Source organism: Osmerus mordax, chromosome 16 (genome assembly GCF_038355195.1).
Source record: "Osmerus mordax isolate fOsmMor3 chromosome 16, fOsmMor3.pri, whole genome shotgun sequence".
Lineage (NCBI taxonomy): Eukaryota > Metazoa > Chordata > Actinopteri > Osmeriformes > Osmeridae > Osmerus > Osmerus mordax.
Genome location: NC_090065.1, coordinates 9,316,747 through 9,343,976, shown reverse-complemented (window position 1 = coordinate 9,343,976; position 27,230 = coordinate 9,316,747). Strand labels below are relative to the sequence as shown.

Sequence of the window (27,230 nt, the reverse complement as noted above, 5' to 3'; positions counted from 1 at the left end):
TTTGTCAGATGTTTCAATGCATTGCAAATGGTTTAGATGGAACTTTTAAAGTTTCCTCCCTTTAAAAGTCATATTTCTTTGGTCTTTGACACCTTATCAGATATTGACAGGACATATTCTGAGGAGGGGCCTGAAGGAATACTAGCCACTTGATGCTCCACAGCTCAGTGTTGACGCCACTGTATTGCTGGTATTCCCCATTCTGATGTGTCAGGGAATATACCTGTCACCCTTTCTTTATTTATGTGAAAAAGAAACCTCTGTGGGCTACGGTGAGTAGATCCTAAACATTAGCATGGCTGGTCTAGGAAAGCCCTCTGTCCTTTGCAGCCTGTCCTATTCCATCAGTGTGAGGCAGTCTGTAGGAATTTCACAGGGTTATCTTTGTCCTCAAAGACACAATGCCATGTCAACTAGACGGCAGCTAAGGGGGCAGCTTTCACTGGCTGCTGGGTGATAATGGAGAAGGGGTCTGTGGTGACCTTGGCCACACATTGGTTCCACCCAATGGCCTTCCATTGTGCATCATCAATATTATCTTTCTGCGAATCGAAAGCACGTCACCTGTGGCAGACCTATGTCTTTTTTTCTTGACATTTGCCGCCTGGTTAATCTCACTGTCTAAATGTTCTTTATTTAGACCGTCCATTTGGGTATTTGAGAATGTCGTTTATGCGATTGTAAAGTCCAGGCTATGATGACCAAACACAATATGTTACCAATGTCACACATTAACTCCTCTTAAGTCTACTGGGTGATTGAGAATGGCATGGTGTCCTACTCCTAAATACATACTAGTATATATTTTTGAAACATCAGTATAAACAGATATACTTGTGGCATGGTAAAACCTGCCAAAAATCTTATTTGAAACCTCATTTTTATCACTTAATATTACCTTGTACATATTGCATTTGTTAATATTACATTGGCAACATTTTATTTTATTGGATCATGGATAACGATACCTGTAAAACTATATCAACGTCTTTCTTAGAATAACTGCATGATCTAAATGGCGTCCCAATACAATATTCAAAGGCAACACCCTCACTACATGGTCTTCAAGTAGTAAAACTGTGTCTTTTGTGAGTACATTTTGAGAGTGATGACAAAGGAATTCCCCAATTGTCTATTTAAAGATGGGGTTGTCTTCCATTCACTGCTTGATGAAAACAATGATTAATCACAACACTCCCTGGAACTCCTAATATGGACAAGCCAATGACTCCATCATTGATAAGACTATCCCAGCTGATTTCTATATTGCTTTCCACCACTCATGAAGCCCCTCCATATACAGACACAATGGCATTCCTGGTCACAGAGATGCACCTCCATATTAGGAAGAAGTGCTTCATTTATAAAGAGGACACATGGTTGGAGCCCCAATAGGTCACTATTCTATCTCAAGGTAAGACAAAAGAACAAAGCTCTGGACTGAAACAGAAAGTACTTGGAACTATGTGTTATTTTAAAGATTGGATAAAGAATTACGTATTTGACCATATTTAAAATACATTCAATATCTCATCAATTTTCTTTCTCAACAGGACCAGCATACCCTCATTCTTTTCTACAGGGGTTGATAAGGTAAGACATCTTGAAATCACAAAAATCTACTAAAATTATGTTTTATTGGTTGGATTCTTTGGTTTGACATCACTGCAATTAATTTGAGTTACTGATATTTTTGTAAAAATCGAAGCTTAAGAGAGACAATGTCTAATAGAATTAGGGACAATACGCAAACCTAAAGAAAATCAGTATTCACTGATGCTACAGAAGATGCTATACATTGACATTTGAAATTGAGACAATAACAATTTAAATTGATACCATTTAAAATGTCAAAATATTTACGTTATCAATATGTAGACTACCTAGGACAGAGTGAATAGGTTAACAATATAATTAATATATAATATATAATTTCCTTTACCAAGGCACAGTGAACCATGGGTGACGCGCACATGGCACAGTTTGGCACGGCTGCCCCTTTCCTGAGGAAATCAGACAGGGAGCGTCTGGAGGCCCAGACCCGACCCTTTGACATGAAGAAGGAATGCTTTGTTCCCGACACTGAAGAGGAGTATGTCAAAGCATCCATCACGAGCCGAGAGGGAGACAAAGCCACCGCTCAAACTGAGAGGGGGAAGGTTAGTCAGCTCGGAGAACATCTTCCTTGTAACTGGTCAACCAGGACATCTAGTGGTAATAGATGACACTCAAACTAAAATGATTGTCACTCGTGCATCCCCTTTAAAGAAACTGCAATCAAATGTCAAGAACTTTTACCAGGGTTCTAAATCTTCAAGACTTTAATTGGCCAACAGCACAAATTAATTTATACTTAACGAGTTGTAAATAAAAAGCTTAACCATGGAAAGTGCTCTTAACAATATGCAATACTTTTGCAGACTGTGACCGTGAAGGAGTGTGATATCCATCCTCAAAATCCGCCAAAGTTTGATAAAATTGAAGACATGGCCATGTTCACCTTCCTCCATGAGCCTGCTGTGTTGTTTAACCTCAAAGAGCGTTATGCAGCATGGATGATCTACGTGAGTATTGAAACACTGACTGTATTTTCTTATACTCCACACGGTGGATTAGAATAACATAGCTGTTGAGTCTTACAAAAAAAATAACATCCTTGGAAGACAATTCAACATCAGTTCATCCCCAACAATAGTGTTGAACTTTTTCCTATTTTCTGCAGACTTACTCTGGGCTGTTCTGTGTGACTGTCAACCCCTACAAATGGCTGCCAGTCTACAACCAGGAGGTGGTGGAAGCCTACAGAGGAAAGAAGAGGGCTGAAGCTCCTCCTCACATCTTCTCCATCTCTGACAATGCCTATCAGTACATGCTGACAGGTAAGAACAAGCTACCAAGGATAATCATGCTACCAAATTGCTTCTTTTTCAACAGTAGTACAAATAAAGTGAGCCTGGTATTATTAACTGGTATTTGACCAGCTCCATATTTTACTTTCAGACAGGGAGAACCAATCCATTCTCATCACGTGAGTTATTTCTTCTCCCCCCCCCCTCCGCCACACACTATAATCTTTCCTCCTTTAGGTATTACTTCTTTTACTGTAACTCATTTTTAGCATTGGCTTCAGCCAGTAACCATCCTAGTTAATGTATGGATGGAGATGTGATTTGCTGATATATATCCATCACATTAACAGTTAATGAATACATTTTGAAATCAGGTGTTTTTGGAGTCAATGAGGGGCAGCCCATGAAGCCTGACCAGGAGAAGGATCTTATACAGAGACGTAGTCCTGGTTGGGTGCTGAGGGAACCTTAATGGTGAACAGTATTGTGCATGTTAGCATTGGTTAAAGCACTTTCGGAAAGCTGAAGTAATGACATGATGGGCCATAGCTCCTTACAGCAGTAAGTGCAGTCTAACACTGCTCACATGGTAGACAGGATGGCTGAGAAAAAGACTGGGTCTGGCTTGTTTTGCACGTATCTGAAAGATATATTTGGAATGCTCTCTAATCTAATGTTTATAAAGGACACATCTACCTCTAAATAGAGGATGTACTTGAATATGTCAGGTGGAAACATCAAAACAGCAAATTGTAGCATGAGTACCGTTCAGTAGTTGTGGAAAAATCGATAACTCTACAGGTTAGTTTTGAGCATCTTGATGCATCTCTTTTGTTTTGGTGTTAATGCCTGGCATTTTGAATGAGCATTATTTATTTTCTTCTTTAACTAACATTAAATGTATTTGTGTCCTCAGTGGAGAATCCGGTGCTGGGAAAACTGTCAACACCAAGAGAGTTATTCAGTACTTTGCCAGCATTGCAGCTGCAGGAGGGGGGAAGAAGGACACTGGATCTGAGAAAAAGGTTTCCATCAAAAAATCTAATAGAGCACACATCATTTGCTATCTAAAAACACTGGGCTTGGAGGATTGCAATCACATGTTGCCATCTTGTATTTGTTTCAGGGGACCCTGGAGGATCAAATCATTCAGGCTAACCCAGCTCTGGAGGCTTTTGGTAACGCCAAGACCATCAGGAATGACAACTCTTCGAGATTCGTAAGTTTCTAATTGTGAAGTTGATCAATGATAAAAATGATAACGATAAAGATTTGTGAGTGTCTATCAGGCATTCTGAATGATGCTGACAAAATAGAACAGAGATAAGTACAATCATATTTGATCAATCATGTTTGCCCACAATTCTGATTCATACTGCCCAAATTAATATAGTTGACTGTTGCTTTTTAGGGAAAGTTCATCAGAATCCATTTTGCAGCGAGTGGAAAGCTGGCTTCTGCTGATATTGAGACATGTAAGGGTGCACATGCTCTATTAAGTTTCATACCTTTCAGTATCAGATAGAGAACAATCTTTAACATTTACATACGTTGCCATATCAGATCTGTTGGAGAAGTCCCGTGTGACTTTCCAGCTCAAGGCTGAGAGAGACTACCACATTTTCTACCAGATCCTGTCCCAAAAAAAGCCAGAATTGCTAGGTAAATTGTGAATACTACAAGGTACTAACAAAATAGCAACTTTGTTACAGGATTCATATGAAAATGGGACCTTTTGGTTTTGTTTTGCAGAGATGCTGCTCATCACCAACAATCCGTACGACTATGGTTTCATATCCCAAGGAGAGACCACTGTACAATCCATCAATGACTCCGATGAGCTAATAGCCACTGATGTAAGTTAAGTTGTTAGAAATGATGTTAGAAACTGATGTTAGAAACTGTTAGCGATGCTTTGATGGTATAATGTACACCCTGTCTTTCTCAGGATGCCTTTGATGTGCTGGGTTTCACTCAAGAAGAGAAGAATGGCATCTACAAGATGACTGGTGCCATTATGCACTATGGAAACATGAAGTTCAAGCAGAAGCAGCGTGAGGAGCAGGCAGAGGCTGATGGCACAGAGGGTGAGAGATGTTCCTTGGATGTCTGATACATTTCAGACTGGACCATGTCATAACTTCCAGAGGCAACGCAGACTTCACTGTGAATTATATTCTCTTTCTCCAGATGCTGACAAAGTTGCATATCTGATGGGCCTCAACTCTGCTGACCTCATTAAGGGTCTCTGTCATCCAAGGGTCAAAGTAGGGAATGAGTGGGTCACCAAGGGACAGAGTGTCCAACAGGTAATCCTGAAAAAAGGAATAGAAAATCATTCAACTTACTCTCGCCATGAGTACTCTCGCCTTTTGGGATAAATATAGATACATCTAATCTAAAAAAGGTTCTGTAACATTTGTATGTCCTTCAAAGGTGAACTACTCCATCGGTGCACTGTCCAAGTCAGTGTATGAGAAGATGTTCCTCTGGATGGTGGTGAGGATCAACCAATCCTTGGACACCAGGCAGCCACGCCAGTATTTTATTGGTGTGCTGGACATTGCTGGTTTTGAGATTTTTGATGTAAGTTCTAGCAACATGAATGTCTTATAATAATCATGTTTTTCCCTATAAATATAGTTATTATGTACGTGATGGTTGTTATACTTAATATGTACTTCCTTTTGCAGTTCAACACCTTTGAACAACTCTGCATCAACTTCACCAATGAGAAACTGCAACAGTTTTTCAACCACCACATGTTTGTGCTGGAGCAGGAAGAGTACAAGAAAGAGGGAATTGAGTGGACATTCATTGACTTTGGTATGGACTTGCAGGCTTGCATTGACCTTATCGAGAAGGTGAGTTTTTTGGCGTGTACAAGACAATGTAAACAGTCTGAGTGCGTTTAGTAATAATTAGTTAATGAATTCATTAGTTAATGAATTAATTGTGTGAACAATTCATCTTTCTATTTCAGCCCATGGGTATCATGTCCATCCTTGAAGAGGAGTGCATGTTCCCCAAGGCCAGTGATGCTACCTTCAAAGCCAAACTTTATGACAACCACCTGGGCAAATCCAACAACTTCCAGAAGCCCAGGATTATCAAGGGGAGACCAGAGGCCCATTTCTCCCTGGTTCACTATGCTGGCACTGTGGATTACAACATCGGTAACTGGCTGGTGAAGAACAAGGACCCTCTGAATGAGACCGTTGTTGGACTTTACCAGAAATCTACTGTCAAGTTGCTTGGGGTCCTTTTTGCAAATTATGCTGGATCAGAAGCAAGTAAGTCACAACCACATAATTGGCACATTGTCTGTAAAACTTGACTGCATTGTCATGACATGATACGTTATCCATGACAGGTGATGGTGGAAAGGGCAAGGGAAGTAAGAAAAAGGGTTCCTCATTTCAGACAGTGTCTGCCTTGCACAGGGTGAGTACAACATTATATTTCTAATCTAAAACCACAACACTTTAGGAAGGGGCCTACAAAGGGGAAATGGATTGGTACTGTATTGTGAAATATGTTTATTTTAAGTCTAAGACAGAACATCATTGTTACTACAGGAGAACCTCAACAAGTTGATGACCAACTTGAGGTCGACTCACCCTCACTTTGTGCGCTGCATCATCCCCAATGAGACCAAGACTCCTGGGGCCATGGAGAATCCTTTGGTGATGCACCAGCTGCGCTGTAACGGTGTCCTGGAAGGCATCAGGATCTGCAGAAAGGGCTTCCCTAACAGGATCCTATATGGAGACTTCAAACAGAGGTTTAGATTGCCTTTTGCAATTGCTCTTTTGAAACAAGGAGTTTAAATATTAGGACTAACAGATGCTTCATGTATGACAGATACCGTATCCTGAATCCTGCTGCTATCCCTGAGGGTCAGTTCATTGACAGCAAAAAAGGAGCAGAGAAACTTCTGGGCTCTCTGGATATAGACCACAGTCAATACAAGTTTGGACACACTAAGGTAAAACAAATTAATTTCAAAATAATAATAGTAAAAATGAGGCGTCTTAAAAAGGAATCTTTTAAAGTATGTTGATTTGCTGTTGTTAATATGCTCTCTTGGAAATCTCTTCAAGGTGTTCTTTAAGGCTGGACTCCTGGGGACTCTGGAGGAGATGCGAGATGACCGTTTGTCACTCATCATCACTGGAGTCCAGTCAAGAGCTCGAGGTCTACTTGCAAGAATTGAATTCCAAAAGATTGTCGAGCGCAGGTCAGACAAATAATGAACAAACCCATTGACTTACCAAGGGGTGCTATGTTGTATGTGTATATCATTGAATATACATTTTCACAGGGATGCATTGCTCGTCATACAATGGAATGTGCGAGCCTTTATGGGGGTCAAGAATTGGCCCTGGATGAAGCTCTTCTTCAAGATCAAGCCTCTGCTGAAATCGGCTGAGTCAGAAAAGGAGATGGCCAACATGAAGGACGAGTTCCTGAAGCTGAAAGAGGCCTATGCAAAGTCAGAGACCCGCAGAAAGGAACTTGAGGAAAAAATGGTCTCTCTTCTCCAAGAGAAGAATGACCTACAGCTGCAAGTCCAGGCGGTAAGCTTGAACAGTCTTTATTTTTCAGATGTTTTTTATTAGTTTAGTATTAAATATTTACAATTTTTTTGGCAGGAGCAAGACAACCTCGGCGATGCTGAGGAGAGATGTGAGGGGCTGATTAAGAACAAGATACAGATGGAGGCCAAAGCCAAAGAGCTGACAGAAAGACTTGAGGATGAGGAGGAGATGAATGCTGAACTCACTGCAAAGAAGAGGAAGCTGGAGGATGAATGTTCTGAGCTGAAGAAGGACATTGATGATCTGGAGCTTACCCTGGCCAAAGTGGAGAAGGAGAAACATGCCACTGAGAACAAGGTCAGATCAATCTTTGATTTGTTGAGTTGTTTTGAAAACAAAAACATGTCACCATCTTCTGGTTGCTCAACATCTTTGTTTACAGGTGAAGAATCTGACTGAGGAAATGGCTGCTCTGGAAGAAATCATCGCCAAGCTGACTAAGGAGAAGAAAGCTTTGCAGGAAGCTCATCAGCAAACACTGGACGACCTGCAGAGTGAAGAAGACAAAGTCAACACTCTGACCAAGGCCAAGGCTAAGCTGGAGCAACAAGTTGATGATGTGAGTCCTGTCATGTAAATTTAGAAACATCAAAAACATACTTTTGTAGACATTCTATATGTTTCTGAGACACTTTTAATCTTCTTCCTCAGCTTGAAGGTTCCCTGGAGCAAGAGAAGAAGGTTCGTATGGACCTTGAGAGAGCTAAGAGAAAGCTAGAGGGGGACTTGAAGTTGACGCAGGAAAGCCTAATGGACCTGGAGAATGATAAACAACAACTTGAAGAACGTCTTAAAAAGTATGTAATTTCTATTAAAACATTTCACCAACATTTCCAATTTATTTAAATATATATCCCCTCCCCCACAGAAAAGACTTTGAAGTCAGTCAGCTCAACAGTAAAATAGAAGATGAGCAAGTAGTTGGAATCCAGCTTCAAAAGAAACTGAAAGAGCTTCAGGTAATTAATGACTTTGAAACAAAGGGTCTTAAGTGTGTTCAATAGAATGTACATAATTCCAGAAAAGATTATGGATCTTTCTCTATAGGCCCGCATTGAAGAGCTGGAAGAGGAGCTTGAGGCAGAGAGAGCTGCCCGGGCCAAGGTGGAGAAGCAGAGGGCAGACCTGGCCAGAGAGCTTGAGGAGATCAGTGAGAGGCTGGAGGAGGCTGGTGGAGCAACAACAGCTCAGATTGAGATGAACAAGAAGAGGGAGGCTGAGTTCCAGAAACTCCGCAGAGACCTCGAAGAGGCCACTCTGCAGCATGAGTCCACCGCTGCCACACTGAGGAAGAAACAAGCTGACAGCATGGCTGACCTGGGAGAGCAGATAGATAACTTGCAGAGAGTGAAGCAGAAACTGGAGAAGGAGAAGAGTGAGGTCAGGCTTGAACTTGATGATGTGATCTCCAACATGGAACATATTGTTAAGTCTAAGGTATGACCACATTGGTTTTGTACAAAGTTTTTGTACATAAGATCTTTCAAAATATCTACCGTGTACTCAATATTTACATAAAAACATGTCCTTTTTCAGACTAATTTAGAGAAGGCTTGCAGAACTCTGGAGGACCAGATGAGTGAATACAAGTCCAAATATGAAGAGAACCAGCGCAGCATCAATGATTTCAGCATGCAAAAATCTAGGCTGCAAACAGAAAATGGTACATTTGTTGTCCCTTATCAAAGAAAACAAATGGCATGTGAAATTTGTTCCTGGCTTCAGACTAAGTAAATGTCACAAATAATTGCTCTAACCTTCTAGGTGAGCTTTCCAGACAGCTAGAGGAGAAAGACTCTCTTGTTTCTCAGTTGACAAGAGGCAAGCTATCTTTCACTCAGCAAATTGAAGACCTCAAAAGACAGCTGGAAGAGGAATCAAAGGTGACAGATAAATACTGACTGAAGTTACTGTATCAGAAGTGCTAAATATATGAATTGCCTAAAAACAGTACATAATAAGCTGCATTCATAGATTACATGAATCTGACCATTCATATTGGAAAATTATTGTTTTCCAGGCAAAGAATGCTCTGGCTCATGCAGTGCAGTCTGCCCGCCATGACTCTGACCTGCTGAGGGAGCAGTATGAGGAGGAGCAGGAGGCCAAGGCAGAGCTGCAACGTGGCATGTCCAAGGCTAACTCTGAGGTGGCTCAGTGGAGAACCAAGTATGAAACTGATGCCATCCAGAGGACAGAGGAGCTGGAGGAGGCCAAGTAAGACATTTGAATTTGTCACATTGAAATAATGTAAAATATGCAAGAAATCTCCCATGAAAGATAAATTGTTTTTTGTTTAGCAGATAAGCTTTTTGTTTGGGTTATGTTTCTTCTAAAATGTAAGACGAACAAAAGGTTTCTCTGTTAGATGACTGTGCAGCTATTAGTGGTACATTATGGTGTTAATACTCTATGAACAAAACATGTAAATAATTCCAGTCATTAACATCTGATTCTTCCATCCAGGAAGAAGCTGGCTCAGCGTCTACAAGATGCCGAGGAGGCTGTAGAGGCAGTGAATGCCAAATGTTCCTCCTTGGAGAAGACCAAACACAGACTCCAGAATGAGATTGAAGATCTCATGGTGGATGTGGAAAGGTCTAATGCTGCTGCTAATGCCTTGGACAAGAAGCAAAGAAACTTTGATAAAGTAAATCCTATTTTCTGGTATTGATCCTGACATGATACATTTTGAAAATAGAAAGAAGGCTTGATCTTTCATGCATAATGTGTTGGACCTACTGATTCTAGGTGCTGTCAGAGTGGAAGCAGAAGTATGAGGAGTCTCAATGTGAGTTGGAGAGCTCCCAGAAGGAGGCTAGGTCTCTGAGCACTGAGCTCTTCAAGCTGAAGAACTCTTATGAGGAAGCTCTGGATCATCTGGAAACCATGAAAAGGGAGAACAAGAATCTTCAAGGTAGGATTTCTGTTCAGGACTCTACAAATGTGACAGAAGTGGTTTGGAATGTCATTTGTTTGTCATTTGTTATCCGTACCAAGTACATGACAATGCATCATCTTTACATGTCAGAGGAGATATCCGACCTTACTGAGCAACTTGGTGAGGGAGGAAAGAGCATTCATGAACTGGAGAAACTCAGGAAACAGCTGGAACAGGAGAAAAGTGAGATCCAATCAGCTTTGGAGGAAGCTGAGGTAGGAACACTAGATTACGTTTGTCATATTTAAATCTATTTGTATATATATGGAAACTAAAACATCTCAAACATATCTCCCAGGCTTCTCTTGAACACGAGGAAGGAAAGATTTTAAGAGCCCAGCTTGAGTTTAACCAAGTGAAGGCTGACATTGAGCGCAAGCTGGCTGAAAAGGATGAGGAGATGGAGCAGACCAAGAGAAACCTGCAGAGGACCATTGATACCCTGCAGAGTGCCCTGGAAGCAGAGTGTCGCAGCAGGAATGAGGCCATGAGACTGAAGAAGAAGATGGAGGGAGACCTCAATGAGATGGAGATCCAGCTCAGCCAGTCCAACAGACAGGCAGCCGAGGCCCAGAAGCAGCTCAAGTCTGTTCATGCTCATCTCAAGGTAAATCTGAAGAAAAAAAACCCCACCTGGGTTTCATGAGGTGATCGGATGGATAAGACTGAAAAGATTGTGTCCGTACCTCACCAATGTGTTCATCCTTGGGTCGTCTAGGACGCTCAAATCCAACTTGATGATTCTCTCCGAGCAAATGACGATCTCAAAGAGAACATGGCCATTGTGGAGAGACGCAACAATTTGATGCAGGCTGAGCTGGAGGAACTGAGGTCAAGCCTTGAGCAAACCGAGAGAGGTCGCAAGCTTGCTGAGCAAGAGCTGCTGGATCTCAGTGAGAGGGTGCAGCTGCTGCACTCACAGGTGTGTAAAAGATGATGAGGCGCAGGCAGCAGTTACAATATTGTTTGATTGTTTGTTGTTTATATTTGTTTATATTATTGTTTATATTTAACTCATCTTTATTGCAAACACCACGGTAGAATACCAGCCTGCTGAACCAGAAGAAGAAGCTGGAGTGCGATACATCCCAGCTTCAGACCGAGGTGGAGGAGGCGGTGCAGGAGTGCCGAAATGCTGAAGAGAAGGCCAAGAAGGCCATCACGGACGCGGCCATGATGGCCGAGGAGCTGAAGAAGGAGCAGGACACCAGCTCTCACCTTGAGAGGATGAAGAAGAACATGGAGCAGACCATCAAGGACCTGCAACACCGTCTGGACGAGGCCGAACAGATCGCAATGAAGGGAGGGAAGAAGCAGATGCAGAAGCTGGAGGCCAGGGTGAGTTACTGTCATCATCAAAACTGTTGAATCGTTACTTGCCTACTAACTTTTACACACACCTGGTCACACATACCATATCCATCCCACCAAATATTATTTCGCAACTCAATGAAATTTGCTCACAGGTGAGGGAGCTGGAAAATGAAGTGGAGTCCGAACAAAAAAAGAGCACTGAGGCAATCAAGGGAATCCGTAAATATGAGAGACGCATCAAGGAACTCACATACCAGGTGAACATTTGCACTTCTATTACTTGGACTGGCACAGCCTTGCACTGTATTTGAGCTTTTCGTTTTCTGGAGAGTATTGCTAATTCATGCTGTATTCTATATGTGCTCACAGACTGAGGAAGACCGTAAGAACATGGCCCGCCTGCAGGACCTTGTGGACAAGCTGCAACTGAAAGTCAAAGCCTACAAGAGAGCTGCAGAGGAGTCTGTAAGTGTCACACAGGACTTCAGGCATTCAAGATGTGTCTTTCTTTGTGTGCTCTATTTGAAATGAAGTATTTTGTGTTGAACAGGAGGAACAGGCTAACAATCATCTGGGCAAGTTCCGGAAGATCCAGCACGAGCTGGACGAAGCTGAGGAGAGAGCTGACATTGCTGAGTCTCAGGTCAACAAGCTGCGTGCCAAGAGCCGGGATGTGGGATCCAAGGTCAGTGGAACTTCTTTTAATGAATTGTCAGTAAACTTCATTGATGCCCCAGTGTGTTTTCAGTGCAATAAAATGACACATTTTATTCATCAAGAGTCCTTGCCAAATAAACAAGACGAGAAACATTCTAAAAATCCATTTATTTGTCCTTTAGAGAATATCATAACATACTGCATTCTGCTTATATAAGTAGTGAACTGATTAGTTGATGAAGTGCAATTGCTGACTCTTGTGGACAAGCCCATAGGAACATGCCAACACATTCCAATAAATATAAAGAATAGCCTGTATCACATTGCTGACTTCTTGAACATAACCTAACCTAGGAAAATCCAGGATGTCTTCTAATACATTTTCAACATACATTTTCTTATAACCCTTTCTTACCAATGACTTGCCTTCCCTGTCTTTGTCTCTTTGCAGAAGGGACACGATGAAGAGTGAAGCACAATCCGAGACCTTCTGAGACCTTCTCAGAAGGTGTCTTCTTCTCATTACCTTTCTCTAAAGAATTCAAGTAACTGTAGAATAAAGTATAATTGCATCAGCTTTCAAGTGTCATTATTCTTTAAATGGTTTATGGTCATCTAAAGCATATCTAGCAGTCCTTCAATCCTTTATCAATTTAATTAGATTTATGAGAATCATATCTATACATATTTACTAATTGTATATGAAAAAAAAGAATCCTCCATTCAGGACAGAACTGTGACAAAAAGTATTTTAAATATATGCCTGATGAGGCAGGTTAATATTTATTTAGGATTTTCTTTTTACATTAAACCATCTCACGTTCTGTTCTTTCTGAGCACCTGTGCAGAGGCTGGTCATCCCCTAATCTGTCTCTCCTTCTGTCCTCCGCTGGGTCATGTTTGGAGCCCTCCCTCAGGTCCTCAGTCACCTTGAGGTCCAGGCCTGAAGGGAGGAACAATGTGGCACCCATGTTAGTCACATAAATGACATGAACAGGACAGTATCTAGGAATTACAATGAATGTAAAAATCAGCTATTTGTTGGTGTAAATGAGACAATGAAAAAGAAAATACATGGGTGACACAGGCCCCTTTTGTAATCCCAAAGAGGAAATTGACTACACCATCAAATCTCCAACATATTAGACATACAGACACATTTTCATGTGAATAATTCTCATTAAAAAAACATGACCTTAGAAAAAGTTATCTCGAACATGAAATTAGAATCCAGACATGTAAGGCAATGACTCTGACGGGACGTTCTCATGGAATTGCTCGAGAACAAACAGGGCTAATAATAGAAGCCTGTTTCAGACCACAAGAGTCAGGTTGCGGCGCATGACGGAGAATACCGAGGACAGATCCCTGATCAAAGGACGAAGAGCACAGCTGAGAATGGAGCCGCTTTTGATGGAAGGTTCAACCTTCACAACAGATCTAATTAAGGACCATTAGCTCAGAGGGCACGTATTAGAGAGGAGAAATGTAATAACATGGATGGAGATGAAACAAATTAAAAATAGGAGTGAACAGAGATGACATTGTGGTCTACTCTCAGAAGAAGAACTTGAATATGACAGTAACCTTGAATATGACAGTAACCTTGAATATGACAGTAACCTTGAGCTCTCATGACTACGTGTGTTATCATTGACCGTGGATTGGCAACACGTTACCGCCCTTCAATTTGTACTAGCAAAATGTCAGGTGGGTGCAGGTGGTCAGCAGGTGGTGACCACTATGCTGCTGACAGTACATTACATGCTTTAGTCTTCAACCCCACCATCTTTATGACAAGTTTGTGAGTCTCCCATTCATTGTGTATGTTAACATTATGTTTCATTCTGTACATTTAAGCATTACAAAAAGAACGCACCTGGTATTATCTTATCTAGATTGAAATGTATAACTAATTTGGACTATAAGCTATCCCTAACCCTATACTAACCCAATCAAGTCTATTGGAATTAAAACTGTCATTCAAGTAAGTTTTCATGTTGAGGTCAAGGCAAACAGCCTTACCTTAATGTGTTTACAAGAGAACATGTCTGAAGTAGACAGCTGTCCTACAGATCATCTGATTAATCTGTTTAAACAAAAGAGAGAACATGGACTTCACATGGAATTCACACCAACAAATCTTCACAATATTGGACCAGCTTTTCATTGTGGTATTACAGCCCTGAATGAAAAGATTTGGGCTAACAACATTAGCTGTGTATAAGTAGCTTATCTTCCAAATATTAAAAGTGGAGCCGAATCAACAAGCATGACCGCATCAAAAGGACTAACATGGACCTCCAACAATAGTCCCAGTCCCGTTCCTGGTGCAGTATCAGTCACCCAAGGTAGGTGCACAACCGTGCTTATTACTGGAACAATAAACAACAGCTGACCATGTCCCCTGTTAATGTCCTTGCTTGCTTCTAACCAAAGAGTTTAGTATTCTACGTATATGTGCTCATTTTGTATCGTACAATTACAGAGCAACTGCTGTGGGAATCTTAGTTTTTTTGACCCCACACGAAATTACAGGAGCAAATCGAGGAAGTGACTTGACAGGCTTCATGGAGGAACTTCAGTCATTTGCTGGATGTTCACGGGCGTTAGGATCCACCTTTTATCCGTTGTTCAGATATTTGAGAAGCCCGTAAGTTGAGCCAGCAACCCATCAGGAATGTCACAGGGTTATCTTTAACACCACTGATACCAGCGATAAAAGAAAGGAAACTCATGCCATGTCAACAAGATTTGAAGTTGAGGGCACAGTCTTTATTGGACCGAGCAACAGAGGGTGACTATGAAAAGTACTGTGACCTTGGCCTAGCCTTGCTTGTCTATGGACAGTTGGAGCCTTTTGTGGTCCCATTGTCCCTCTGACATTCACCCTGCATGACATCCTTTGAGAAACCTTGTGTGAACTTTAGTGTGATTGTTGCGTGTCAATCAATCACGTTGTCCAAAAAGGTTCATATCAGGCAAAGATGTGCTGTAACCTGCGTAGCCTGATACAAAACGTTTTATAAAACATAAGACTCAAGGCCAAACAGATTTCATTTTTATTATTGTTACTTAAAGTAAAACTGTAGAGCTCAACGTGTGTCTTAGTGCTACTTGTCTCTGTAGCCATATCCCTCTGCTGTGCAATGATGTTTGACTCTCCCCTCTGGTGATTCATAAATAACTTAAAATTTCAGGTTGGAGAGCTTGAAAATGAAGTAGAGCCTGAACAAAGACAGACCATGTCATGGGAATCAGAAAATATGAGAGACGCATCGAGTCTCAGGTCAATAAGCTGTATTGTGGGCTCCAAGGTACAGTACTCAATATTCAGAGTTTGAAAGCAAACATGGATGATTCTCTAAAACTGACATTTATTTTAGCAATAGATTCACAAAAAATCACTTTTTACTGTTAACATAACATTTCTGGCCCTACACGTGTGTTAGTGTATTTCCATGCTGCATACAATTGAGTTCAGAGTAGAGGGTTAAAAAAAAAATGGCCTCATTGGCCTGATTGCCCTGGGCAAATACATGTTTGTTTTTATACCATTAAACCCAGGCAGTCCTTGGCCTAAAAGGCCATTAGGTTTTCAGCCTGTTCGTTACATCGTTTCATGAGAATTAACTTAAAGTTAATGTATTGTTCATGATTTTGTTTTCAGAGTCTTATTTAAGTTTCATAATTCCTTGACCCAATGAGTTAATGATCTAACAACTGCCAACCTGAACACAAACCCTTAAACTATATTAGCTAATAAAGAACAATTATACATATTGTATTTACTATAGGATAGCGAAATGGTCAACCTACCTTGTGTGTTTTTTTTTTTTACAGCGGGTAGTCGCCTTTAACTCATTGGCAGACCTCCTTCCCTGTTCCATCTAGAGCCGCTGCATTCCACAATGGGGTCTTAGCAGCAGATATGCTGGAGACAAAACAGAGTCAACGTGAGAAACACCCCAGGCCTCTTTCCAGCACACACACACTTATCCAAGCAATATTCCAATGACATACAGAGCATCAAAAGCTTTGTGTGAATGTATCAAAACCACTCGTCAAAAAGGCTCAATCTTCAACCTTATCCGTCAACTACAGCTTCCTGATTTGTGATGAGTAGCCCGTTCAAAGGATCATCTTCGGTGAGAAAGTCTTTCTGTGAAGGTCCTGAGAGAGAACCCCAGGAGACACTTCAGTCCCAGCAGCCTCAGCTTAATGTCGGACCGATGGTAAAGAGAAGAGAAACACAAGGTGGAGGGTACCGGCACGATGACCTTTGAACCCCTTACATAAAAACATATAGCCTAACAATAGCCTTCTCTGAAACCCTAGCCTGCTCCAGTTTCCCACTTAAGTGAGGCAAGATATCTCACACTGTTTCTGACCCATACCAGGTGATAAAAGTCATAGACAAGGACTATCAACAGCTGGGAATGGAAACATTTCACCAAGAGTTGGGCTTAGAATAGCTCGTCCTTATGGCTAAGAAAAGAGCAGAGAATTTTTTGACAAGGACAAGGTCTCAACGTAATGTAATAAACATTGAGCTAGCACTGTCCTCTGATTTCTTTCATGTTGATGACAGTGTATAGTTCTGTAGAGTGGTTATTATGTGAGTGGTTGGGTTGGTCATGACTACATGACTACCATTCTGTTTTTAGACTGTAGCCTGGCTACTTCATTCACAAATGTAACATAAAAAAGCACAATTTCAGTATGTGTTTTGTAATATAGTTTGTTTCCTGGTAACTCACCAGTTACGTGTGCTAGTGTGCTAGCTTGACTCCACTCAGGCCTAATCCCCTAGAAGGTACCACTGTTAAGGCCCGGTTGATAATCTCATCAAGTGGTAACGTTGGCAGAATATCCTATCTCACAGACTCGAGTTCACATACCTAACTGCCTCCTAAAGGCTTGCAGCTGTCTATAACAGTAAGTCAGGCATCATATTTGAAGACGAAATCCAACAGCAAGTAAAGAAGTCAATCAATAACTATATCATGCACTTTCTTTCACTATGAAAACCATTAGTGACCTTCCTGGGCTCATATACTGTGCGATGTTGAAGGACAGGTGAGTGAGGATGGGAGACTGAAAGCGGGCAGCAGGTGCTCCCTTTTAGGCGGCAGGACATGTGAGCACTAATAACACTATGGTGTGAAAGGACCGAGGCGGGTTAAGTTACAGTCATGACATTTGGGGTGTTATGGTCACTTGTGCCTTCACTTGTGGCAGTGGGTTGACAATGAACTTTGTTCTGCGACACAGTCGGCTCTCCTCAATCAGTATGTGGCAGCTGGCAGGAATTTGTCTCACAGAGTTGTCTTTGTCTTGAAGGATAAATAGAAGAAAACAATGCCTGTCAACAACATTTTAGTCAGGGTGTGTCTGGGTTCAGCAGGCAGGATAGAGCTCACCTCAGAGTAGCCCGGTTGGTATGATCAAAGCAGCTGCATAAATGCATCCCCTGCATGTTCCCCTGTATTCGTAGAACAGCACGTGTACGACAAGGTGGAACCTCATGGACGGTCTCATGGACTCATGGAATTTTTCATGTTGTTCACAATAATAACAGAGAACAGAATCACAGAACATTCCGAAAAAAACACATATATGTTTGGATTTTCGTTTTATTTCAGGATTAATATTCACATCACTAGTTAACAATTAATCACAAAGAACATCTCTTTCATACCAAATATTCATTACATCTCAATTCAAAGGGGGGAAAAACAATGAATTCTATCTATGACAGATGTCTCTACGATCCATTGTCTCCTACATGCTCTTATGGTGTGCCTTATGGAATACACATTACTGCAGACAGGCCTCTGCATGAGGAGAGACACAGCCACAGGCTCCTAGTTGCTGTGTAGGAGCACTACTGTACACCACATGCCAAAAGACAGATGCTGTTAGTCTCAAATGGTAGGAAGGCAGGGATGTCTACACCACATTTAGGGGCGGTGTGTCAGGTGCCGCATGTGAAAGCACAACTTTTGACCTTTGACCTCGCAATTCCTGGGTCCTGTTTCTGTTCATAGCCACTCTGCTGACCAATAACGTGATACATATTTAATAAAAAACGGTATACTGTAGTGTATGCAACCATTATCAGTGTTTTAGTTTTGTCAAGCAGTTTAGTTTTGTAAAGTTTATAGTCTAACTAGAGAGTGCTTTCTTAGACCGACCATCTCTGAATCCGGACTATTCTTAGTCTTGTCCGCAGTCCCCATACAGGACTTGACACACCTCATAGTCAGTCCCATTGGATTTAATACGTCGTTTCTTAACGTGGTCTCTAAAACTGAACAAAATCTTCATACATATGTTCATAATCTTGCATCTTTAATACATTACATTTTAAAAACATTCTTGTACTTCAGCCCTTTAAAAAAAAGGCAGACTCCGAAAAGAAACAAATACCCTCCGTTAATGGGCTCATGAATGTGAAAGCTGCTCTCAAATCCACAAAACCCTGACAGCAACGTTTTTTTTAATATCTTTTTGAGATAAAAACATGTGAGGTGTCTATTTACAATTGACTGTATGGAGACTAGAGGCAGGTGCGGGTAGGGGATGGGGAAGTGTGTCCAGGTAGTTGGGAAATGCTGGAGGGGATGAGCAGTATATTAACCAAAGTGACTCCAAACAGGTACACGGAGAGCTGACTGCAAGTGAGTTGACCATCAAACACGACAGTTGACCACCAAACTCAAGCAAGCTCTATACCATCACCGACTACAAACATGACCAAAGAGAAGAAGCCACCAAGAAGAACAGATCTGATCGTCCAATCACACCGACAGTTCACTTCTACTCAAGGGTTTGATCACCAATACTCCATATAAACAAAGCGGGACGTTCAAAGTGCTTAAATCTTCTACTTTCATCGCTCCCTTCAGGGTTTATTACTGGAGACGGGGGAGGAGGGATGGGGGCAAAAGGGGGTGTTTCGGGCACAATACTGTGCAAATATCCTCATAAGGTGCTTGGTTTTATTCTTGACATGTCCATCACTTGCTAATTCATTATCTAGGAGTGCCATAGAGGATCACTATTGCGTTGTGAGAAATGGATACAAAACAGAGTTACCATCACTCATTCTTTCTGTCACTGCACATCGTTGGGCTTAATATTATTCTATCAATTATACAGCATTCTATCATCACAGTGTGCAACTACACAGCCCCCAGCACATGTATCAGAGTGGGAGAGCAGAGAGCCAGGGCGTGCTTCACTTCCTGCTCTGGGTAGGCAGTAATACCACAGCTCCACCATAGCATGCTGTATTGTTTTTCATAGCCCACTGGCTGGAAAGGGGAGATACAGTCTTCCTCTTCATGAGCCGAACTTTCAGTGCTTCAAAGGCAACCGGGTGCCTCGTAACATGCTTAACAGCAGGAGTGATCAGAGCTCAACATGGGCTTTGGGCCTTTCGGCTTATCGTGAGACCATTGCATCATCAATCCGTGACACTATTGTCCACTCACACACACATATTACTGTACACCCTGTCATTAAAAATCCAGTTTGAACTACCCTGCTTCTGTGTCAGAAAACCTAAAGCTAGTTAGTGAGGATGACTTATAACTCATTGGTTAAATAGAACAGAATGTTTGCTTAATCAGTGGTGCCCTATCCTGGCATAATACTGTCAACATAAATGTTGGGAAAAAATGTTAGCAGCCAGTTGAATTGCATCCTATTTAAGACAGCTCAGTAGTTAAGACAGCTACAAAAGTTCCCGTGTTACATTAAGACTCCCATTTTTGAACTGTGAATCAATTTAAAACCTTAATTTGTCTCTCTATTGTATTCAAATCCTTTACCACACATTAGTTATTCTTGCATATAACTTTTCGCAAAGTTTGGTCAAATTTTACAGTCTTGATCACTCTCGGAATATAGGAATAGGTCATTACTACGGGGATATCCCAGCCACACTAATCAACCAAGAGGAGGCCTTGCCTTACTCTGATTTCTGCCAGTTCTAGGCATCCAGTCTCAGTCTAGTAACCATGGAGGTTCATCTCTCTCTCTCTCTCTCTCTCTCTCTCTCTCTCTCTCTCTCTCTCTCTCTCTCTCTCTCGCTTTGTCTCTGTCTGTGACTGTACCAGACTGTAATGAATGTGTGCATGAGTAGCAAAGAATCTTGAACCCTCAGCGAGGACGGCTGTATTGCTCTCTGAGAGACGTGAAACATTAAGAGGGAAAGGGTATATTGACGATGGAACAATATAACGACACAGCCCATTGTTATACAATAAATTACGTAAAACACAATACAGAGTTTTTTTTCTTTTTTTCTTTAAGAGAGAGATGTTAAATAGTCTACCGGTTAAACAGCCTACAAGGTTCATATTGTTGTGAGTGCTGTTTCGGTGTGTGTGCTGGGGGTGGTGTTGGGGGGTTAGGGGGGTGGGGGGGGGGTAGGGTCACGAGTTTACAGAGGGGATCTAGACATAACATATTATTGGCTAGGAGTACAGGGGCGTGGCTTCGCAGCCCCTGTCATTGGGATCACATGAAAGTCCCACATGCTCACAAGGAGGGGTGCATCTCTAATAGCCATATACAGTATCATGGACCGTTTACACTACATCTCAGGAAACCTCTGGGGTCCCCATAGGGACAGTGTTACTACGCTCATTAGAAGGGATAGGTAGGGCAGATCTTTACCAGTAGGGCTAGAACAGTTACTTAGATAGCATTGGCTGGCTGTGAGTCTATGGTGAGCTAGACATTACAGTACGGTGACAAACTGTGAGTGTGGTGGATGTAGTCATTGAATATACACAGTTGTGGTAAGTGCTGAGGCTAGAAACTAAGGCAGGCAGGGATTCCCTTGTCTCTGCGCTGACATGTCAGTGAGCGTCTATGCTAGTGGGTTCACTCCGAGGCCATCTACTCCACTCATCACTGCAACATTTAGCCAGGGCCATCCAGGGAAGGCCAGAATCACACTGAACACCACCACAGTAGACACCTGTGGCTGCTCTCTCAGGGTGGGTTCTACACTCACTACTAAGCTGGAGAGACTAGGACAGAGAGATACCACGAGGGAGAGAGAGTGGTGAGAAGAGATACTGTGTATGGTTGAGGTAAAAAGCAGGATCTGGGAGCTGGAATGTGCTTGAGTCCTCGTTCTGCTAGCATCCAGTAGTTTGCCTCGCGGCTGCCCCTTGGCCGGGTTTGGGGGAGTAGGAGGGACTGGGTTGGGGGGGCACGGGGGTCTGGTGGGCTGGGAGAGGAGGCTGGCGGACCCCAGAGTAACACTGAGAGAGGTGCTGCGATGGGGGTGAGGGGTTGGCAGGGAGATGATGTCTGCGCCGTGGGTGGAAGCGAGCCTGTGCATTCTGGCCAAAGCTCAGAAAGGGAGACTCAATCTGCAGGGAGCAGGGGGAGAGGAGAAAAGAGAGAGGTAGAGACAAAAAAGCAGAGAGATGACAGGTGAGAGAGACAGAGATTAGACATTAAACAACCCACGAAGGTCCATACACACAAATAGCAAGACGTATTCATTCACTCGCACTCAAAGCACTACATGCAGGCTGTTTTATGCAATTGCAGCAGGGAGATTGAGATTGAAGAGGTACGAACTTGTCTCGGGGATGCGTTTGTCCATGCCCAGGGTGTCCCTCAGCCCCTCCCCACCAAAAGGAGTGGGTGTAGCCTGCTTCAGGCCGTTCTCCTTAGTCATGCTTCCTGGAGGTGCAGCTGGAGCACCACCAGGAGGGGATGTTTTCCCCATGGCTTTCTCCCGCACCTCCTCAGCCTGTGGAAACAGGAGAAGTCTTTCAGAGAGTGGAACACACCGAGGCAATCACAACCTCTAGTGGACAAAACCTCTCAAGGCACTGGGCATGCCTCTCACAGAAACAGCTATACCTGCGACGACTATGAGTATCGCACGAGTGAAATGGCTTTTTTTGACTTGGATAATAAATTGGATTGAATCAACCCCCACCTTGTTGTCTCCATTTCCTATCTCTTCACCAACGTTCTCCAAAGAGCCAATCTTGGACTTGGCCTTGGTGTTCACCTTGTTGGACTCGATTTTCACATCGCCACCTCCTGGGGAAAGTGAGGGTTAACAGAAAAGACAAAGTAGAACGGAAATGAAGAGAACAAAACAGAACAGAAAGGAAAAAAGAACAGAGTACAAGTTTATTTGAAATGAATCTTTCACCTCAAACAGTGTGTCTTGCAAAGAGGAATTTAATCCATCAGGTTGCTAATAGTCTCACCTGGCTTGTGCTTGATGTTATCCTTGGAGCCACACTTGGAAGTCACCTTGCTAAGATCCACTTTCTTACTCAGGATCTGGACCTTGGAGACAGCACACACACACACACACAAAAACAAAAAACTCAGCCACACATACGATAAGCTATGATGGAGAATGGACCATGGAAAATACCGTAATAACCTTCAGATCTTCTAGACAAACGACTTACTTTCACTTGTTAAGCACGGATACTTAACGTGGACAAGGTTAGGTTTGCAATAAAGATGTGTTTTGGTTTGGTATTCACCAAAAACATTTGACTGTTGTGCCATGCAAAAGAGTGAATACAAGACAGATAGAAAGCTAGATTCTTCAGCCCAGTTAGTTTTGGTTGGAGACAGCTTGCATGTACACCTGCAGTACAGTCACAGTGTACAGTGTCTATGGCAAATGGTAAAGTCCAATGGTATATGATTATGGAGCAAACAGCCACAATGGAACACCATCCCTGACTCCAACATTAACCTCTTCGCCCCCAGACATTCAGGACTGAATGGGTAACAACAACATGGCCGACATTCCACCCAACCTATCAAGCAGGTTGCTGGGCGTAACTGCCATTTGGAACTCCAGTCAGTCAGATGCGCTGGGGGTGGGGGGTGAAAGTGGGGGTGTGGGGGGGGCGGATGCCGGGGGCGGAGGTTTGATGTTGAGACTCGGGGCGGGTGTCGTAGCTACTTACGTTGCCTCCTCCAGGGACATGCTTGATATTGTCTTTGGAGCCGCAGCGCGAGGTGATGTGGCTGAAGTCCAGTTTTTTGTGGACTATCTGAACCTACGAGACAGCACAGCAGCACAGGGACAGGTGGTCACGAGAGACGAGCGTTAGTGAGGGTGGGGGGGGGGGGGGGGGGTGGGAGGTGCAGCAGCCGGCATGAAAGTGTGAGAGGCCTAACACTGTAGCACTCGGTGAGGAGCATCAACACTTAAAGCTGGAGTGGGCAGCCTAAGTGTTAACTTATAATTGGCTTTCATCAATGGCTTTGAGACTATTGCCAATTATCTGTACCAAATGTTCCGATAAATACCAAAACACACACACAAGCTTGCATGCAAGTGCATTTTTCATTAGTGTCATGTCCACTTCTGAGTTCATTATCATCGTCACATTGTAATGGCGTTGTTACATTACAGAAAGCTTCGGAGTCACAATGGAGTGTCTGTTTTTAGATCTGTAGGCAGAGAGGCCTGCTGGGTAAATGAGTTTATGGCACTATGATGACGCAGGTATCATCATCAGAGAGGGTGAGTCATCGTCTGCTCACCACAACGCACAGACCCAGCCAAGATCTGTCTGCCTCACTACTAACACTGCCCTTCAGCACACACACACACACACACACACACACACACACATGTATGCACAGATACACACACAAACAGCCAACAGGTTGAACTCACACATTTAAATGTGTTGTACGTATCACAGATGTTAAAGGACAACCACTGGCCACTCTCTTGGCCTTAATGTCATGCTGCATCTATAGCTACCCCACAGCCCACAGTCTCTCTGCAGAGGCATTCTTGTCCTGCTTGGCTTCATTCACACATAGGGAATGAAGTGCAGGGGAGATGACAGGTCTCCAGGTGACAACGTCCAAAACAAGGTGACAACAGTTCTGCTACAGTTTAGGAGAAATTCAATCTGTCGGCCTGCAGTCTGTCCGTCCGTCCGTCTGTCCATCTGTCTGTCTGTAGATGCGTGAGGTGTGTGTGTGTTGTGTCTTTGTGCGCGTGTCGATAAGCTGTACAGTATGCTTGGCAACCTTGTGTTCAGATGCCTAACAGTCACTGTCAGTACATTTATCAGTGAAAAGAGACAGTGAAGATAGTGGATGGGTGTCAGTTAGGATGAATCAGATGGTGGAGGAGTGTGGGGGAAGGAGGTGGTGGTAGTGACGATGGGAGGGACTCACTTTGGCCTGGCCGGTCTGTTTGGCATCAGTCTTTCCCTGGCTGGAGGAGACCTGGGAGGAGACAACCACCCCTGGGTCAATACCAGGACATAGGGCTGCTCGGCTCACTAGCACCAATCAGGAACCAGGATAATGGAATGTATGGCTCAGTAGCACCAATCAGGACTCAGGGTAATGGAAGGTGTGGGTCAGTACCCCTGATGCATTATCAGGAATACTGAGGCGGATGAAGGGAGGTGAGCGGCTATGTGACACCTGTCCAGGACGAGAGGCGGCGATATTTATCTGCCGTCTGCCTGTGTGACTCCCTCTCACATTTCTCACTGTGACTGACAACCTTGGGTAGAAGGACACTGTCACAACCTACGGAAGAAAAACGAGTCTACAGCCCAGTGTTGACCGAGCAATTGGCACACAGCAGTTGTGATGATTTGTATAAATGTAATTCCTTTTCCCCCACTTGGCTGGTGGATATAGGTAACGGCAGCTGGTGCCAGGCTGCTAGATGGGTGGAGGCAGCTGTCAGCTCTGATATAGAGAGATGAGAGAGGAGACAAAGAGAGAGTGACCGGCATGGAGGGTGTCTGTGATGAAGATATAGAGAGACAGAGAGAAGAGGGTGGAGGAGGGTCTGCAGTGGATGGAGAGAAATAAAGAAAGGGAGGTAGATTGACTTGGGAATGGACAGATACAGAGAGATTGAAGGTGAATTAGACTGAAAACAAAAAGACAGATAGAATAACAGAAAGACAGACTGATAGAAATGCTCTTTGGAGAAGCATGAAGGCATGCAGTAATGATAGAGTAAGAGAGTAATGCTGCTCGCGATGTGATGAGGGTGAGCTAAGATAAGCATGCTTCCCTGGTAGCAGCTGTGAGGAGGGAAGGAGCTGCAGATAATGAGATGTGCTTGGTTCTTGATTTCCTTAATAACAATGTGCCATACTGAAATAGCACCGGTTGACATACAGTAAGTGTGGAGAATAGGACAAGGCTGTTTACTGGTGGCTGCTGAAGCAAACTTGGGCTTTATCCCCACCCAACTGGCATGCTTTGCAATACAAGACCTGGTTTAAATACATTGTTTAGACCAAACTGGGTCTGTGACTATCATACAAATGTTTAACATGATATTGCGTGAGAGTGGATGACATTTCAAACAGCGCTATTAAACCAAATAACCAGTTTCCCAACTGCTAACTGTGAGACAAATCGAATACACCCCACTTTCAATTTGAAATGGTTTTTGATCATTCAGGAATGTAATTGGTCAGATTCACGCCATAGCTCCCACCCACAGTAGCATTGTGCTCCCTGTGGCCATCTCCGTCCCCTCCCCAGCTGTGTGCCCTCTTACCCGTCCTCCTCCAGGCTGGTACTTCATGTTGTCTGTGGAGCCGATCTTGGAACGCACATTCTTCAGGTCCGGGGTGGGTGCATTGAGAGGGCGGTTGGTTCTGGGGGCGCGGGGCACGGGGGGCTTCTTCTCTGGGACGGTCTGTTTGGGCACGGGGGGCTTGGTGATGCGCCTGCGGGGCTCCTTGGCCTCCCCGTTAGTGACAGGGGGGGTGGGAGGGGCTGCGGGGGTGCGGGGGGCCCGTGGGCGAGTGGCTGGATGGACAGAGAGAGGCAGGGAGCCATTAGTGAGAGAAGAAAGCCTGAGGATTTGTACAATGTCAAGTTACATGGAAAGGAACTGAACCGAGGACAATATTGTGGCTGTGGTTGTTACCTGATGCAGGCTTGGGTGTGCTAGGTTTCTTAGCTTCCCCTGTCTTGTTCTCAGTCTTATTAGCTATGGAGAACGATACAATATACAGAACATGTATTCACTTTGCACATGGACGCATCATTGGTGCATGAGTGTTGTACCAGCAGGTTTTCTTGTACTTGGTGAGCCATTCTTACCCGGTGAGCCATTCTTATTGGTTGATGCTCTGGCGGAGGGTGTGGCCTTTGGGACAGGGGGACGGCGTTCGGCTGTGCCGTTCTCTGTCTGAAGATGGAGAAAAGAAGAGTGAGAAGACGATGGAAGGCAGGGAGCCAAACGGAGGGAGAGAGTGGCTGTGGAGGATAGAGAGATCAAGCGTGCAGGAGATGAAAGGGTATAGGAAAAGGAGAGAGAACTAGGGATGGAGGAAGAGAGAGGTGTGGGGAAGAGAATAGGAAAAGTAAAAGCACAAGCTAGCCAATAGTCAGGGGAGGTCGGATCGCCCGATAGGTCGGTTTCTACAGGGAAGAGCCAACCAATGCCTTTGATGGCCGTGGCACCTCTATGGCGAGGAGGGCACTGACTCACCTTGGACTTGGTGTCCCTGGGGGTGGAGCTTGTGGGGGTTCGGCTGGTAGGCCGCTTGGCCCCAGCCGTGGGAGTGGGTGCCTTGTTAACTGGGGTTTTTTTATTGGCCGCTTCGTCAGTGGACAGGGAGGTGGGCCGTGTTTTGGCTGAGTTTGGCTTGGTTGACCCTGCAGCAGGCTGGGTATGACGTTGAGAACACGAGACGGGGAAAGAAAGAAGAAGCCAAAAGCAAACACAGATGACCATGGGAGCGTGGGCAGGCAGCGGCGCGTCCAGTCAGGAATCAGAGAAACCGTCAAATGATACAAATCATAAAATCTTAAGTCAACTCAAGAACATCAGCAGAGCGGTCGCTA

At 43.5% G+C, this 27,230-nt stretch overlaps 2 protein-coding genes and 1 long non-coding RNA gene across 8 annotated transcripts in view; 1 reads left to right on the top strand and 2 right to left on the bottom strand.

Annotated features, from left to right (window-relative positions):
• Positions 1-1,946: 1,946 nt before the first annotated feature.
• On the top strand, positions 1,947-12,939 carry LOC136958631 (myosin-7). The gene is made up of 37 exons (XM_067252668.1): positions 1,947-2,159; positions 2,421-2,564; positions 2,723-2,879; positions 3,001-3,028; positions 3,766-3,874; positions 3,976-4,068; positions 4,261-4,324; positions 4,413-4,511; positions 4,602-4,705; positions 4,798-4,936; positions 5,040-5,158; positions 5,286-5,435; positions 5,543-5,713; positions 5,833-6,142; positions 6,223-6,293; positions 6,428-6,633; positions 6,714-6,837; positions 6,953-7,089; positions 7,174-7,429; positions 7,505-7,747; positions 7,833-8,009; positions 8,102-8,247; positions 8,319-8,409; positions 8,498-8,887; positions 8,987-9,113; positions 9,215-9,333; positions 9,471-9,667; positions 9,917-10,100; positions 10,202-10,367; positions 10,482-10,606; positions 10,690-10,998; positions 11,110-11,313; positions 11,433-11,729; positions 11,858-11,962; positions 12,075-12,170; positions 12,256-12,390; positions 12,814-12,939. The coding sequence occupies exons 1-37, from the start codon at positions 1,959-1,961 to the stop codon at positions 12,832-12,834; spliced, it is 5,814 nt and encodes a 1,937-aa protein (XP_067108769.1). The 5' UTR covers positions 1,947-1,958; the 3' UTR covers positions 12,835-12,939.
• Positions 12,512-16,536, bottom strand: LOC136958633 (uncharacterized). Of its 3 annotated transcripts, XR_010878702.1 has the most exons (4): positions 16,449-16,536; positions 16,182-16,296; positions 13,183-13,305; positions 12,512-12,911 (listed from the first exon to the last, which is right to left on the bottom strand). It is a non-coding gene; the product is annotated as an uncharacterized lncRNA (long non-coding RNA). The 3 variants fall into 3 exon arrangements; XR_010878700.1 differs by having other exon boundaries at positions 16,182-16,536; XR_010878701.1 differs by having other exon boundaries at positions 13,203-13,305; positions 16,182-16,536.
• A 1,444-nt stretch (positions 16,537-17,980) lies between these two features.
• map4l (microtubule associated protein 4 like) overlaps positions 17,981-27,230 on the bottom strand; it is a 37,176-nt gene continuing 27,926 nt past the window's right edge. The window contains exons 7-16 of one of the 4 annotated variants that reach the window (XM_067253822.1): positions 26,875-27,051; positions 26,484-26,571; positions 26,308-26,370; positions 25,933-26,186; positions 24,576-24,626; positions 23,342-23,434; positions 22,619-22,700; positions 22,339-22,445; positions 21,972-22,146; positions 17,981-21,757 (exon numbers count right to left, since the gene is read on the bottom strand). In XM_067253822.1, coding sequence (XP_067109923.1) covers positions 21,753-21,757; positions 21,972-22,146; positions 22,339-22,445; positions 22,619-22,700; positions 23,342-23,434; positions 24,576-24,626; positions 25,933-26,186; positions 26,308-26,370; positions 26,484-26,571; positions 26,875-27,051 — 1,095 coding nt within the window. In that variant the 3' untranslated portion in view covers positions 17,981-21,752. The remainder of the gene's footprint in view (positions 21,758-21,971; positions 22,147-22,338; positions 22,446-22,618; positions 22,701-23,341; positions 23,435-24,575; positions 24,627-25,932; positions 26,187-26,307; positions 26,371-26,483; positions 26,572-26,874; positions 27,052-27,230) is intronic. The other 3 variants (XM_067253823.1, XM_067253824.1, XM_067253825.1) reach the window with 3 other exon arrangements.

Bases quoted from the DNA above. Each gene is read 5' to 3' on its own strand.
- LOC136958631 (XM_067252668.1), top strand. From the start codon at position 1,959: ATGGGTGACGCGCACATGGCACAGTTTGGCACGGCTGCCCCTTTCCTG. The intron at 6,143-6,222 runs GTAAGTCACAAC...TATCCATGACAG, and splicing joins TTATGCTGGATCAGAAGCAA to GTGATGGTGGAAAGGGCAAG. The intron at 12,391-12,813 runs GTCAGTGGAACT...GTCTCTTTGCAG, and splicing joins GCCGGGATGTGGGATCCAAG to AAGGGACACGATGAAGAGTG.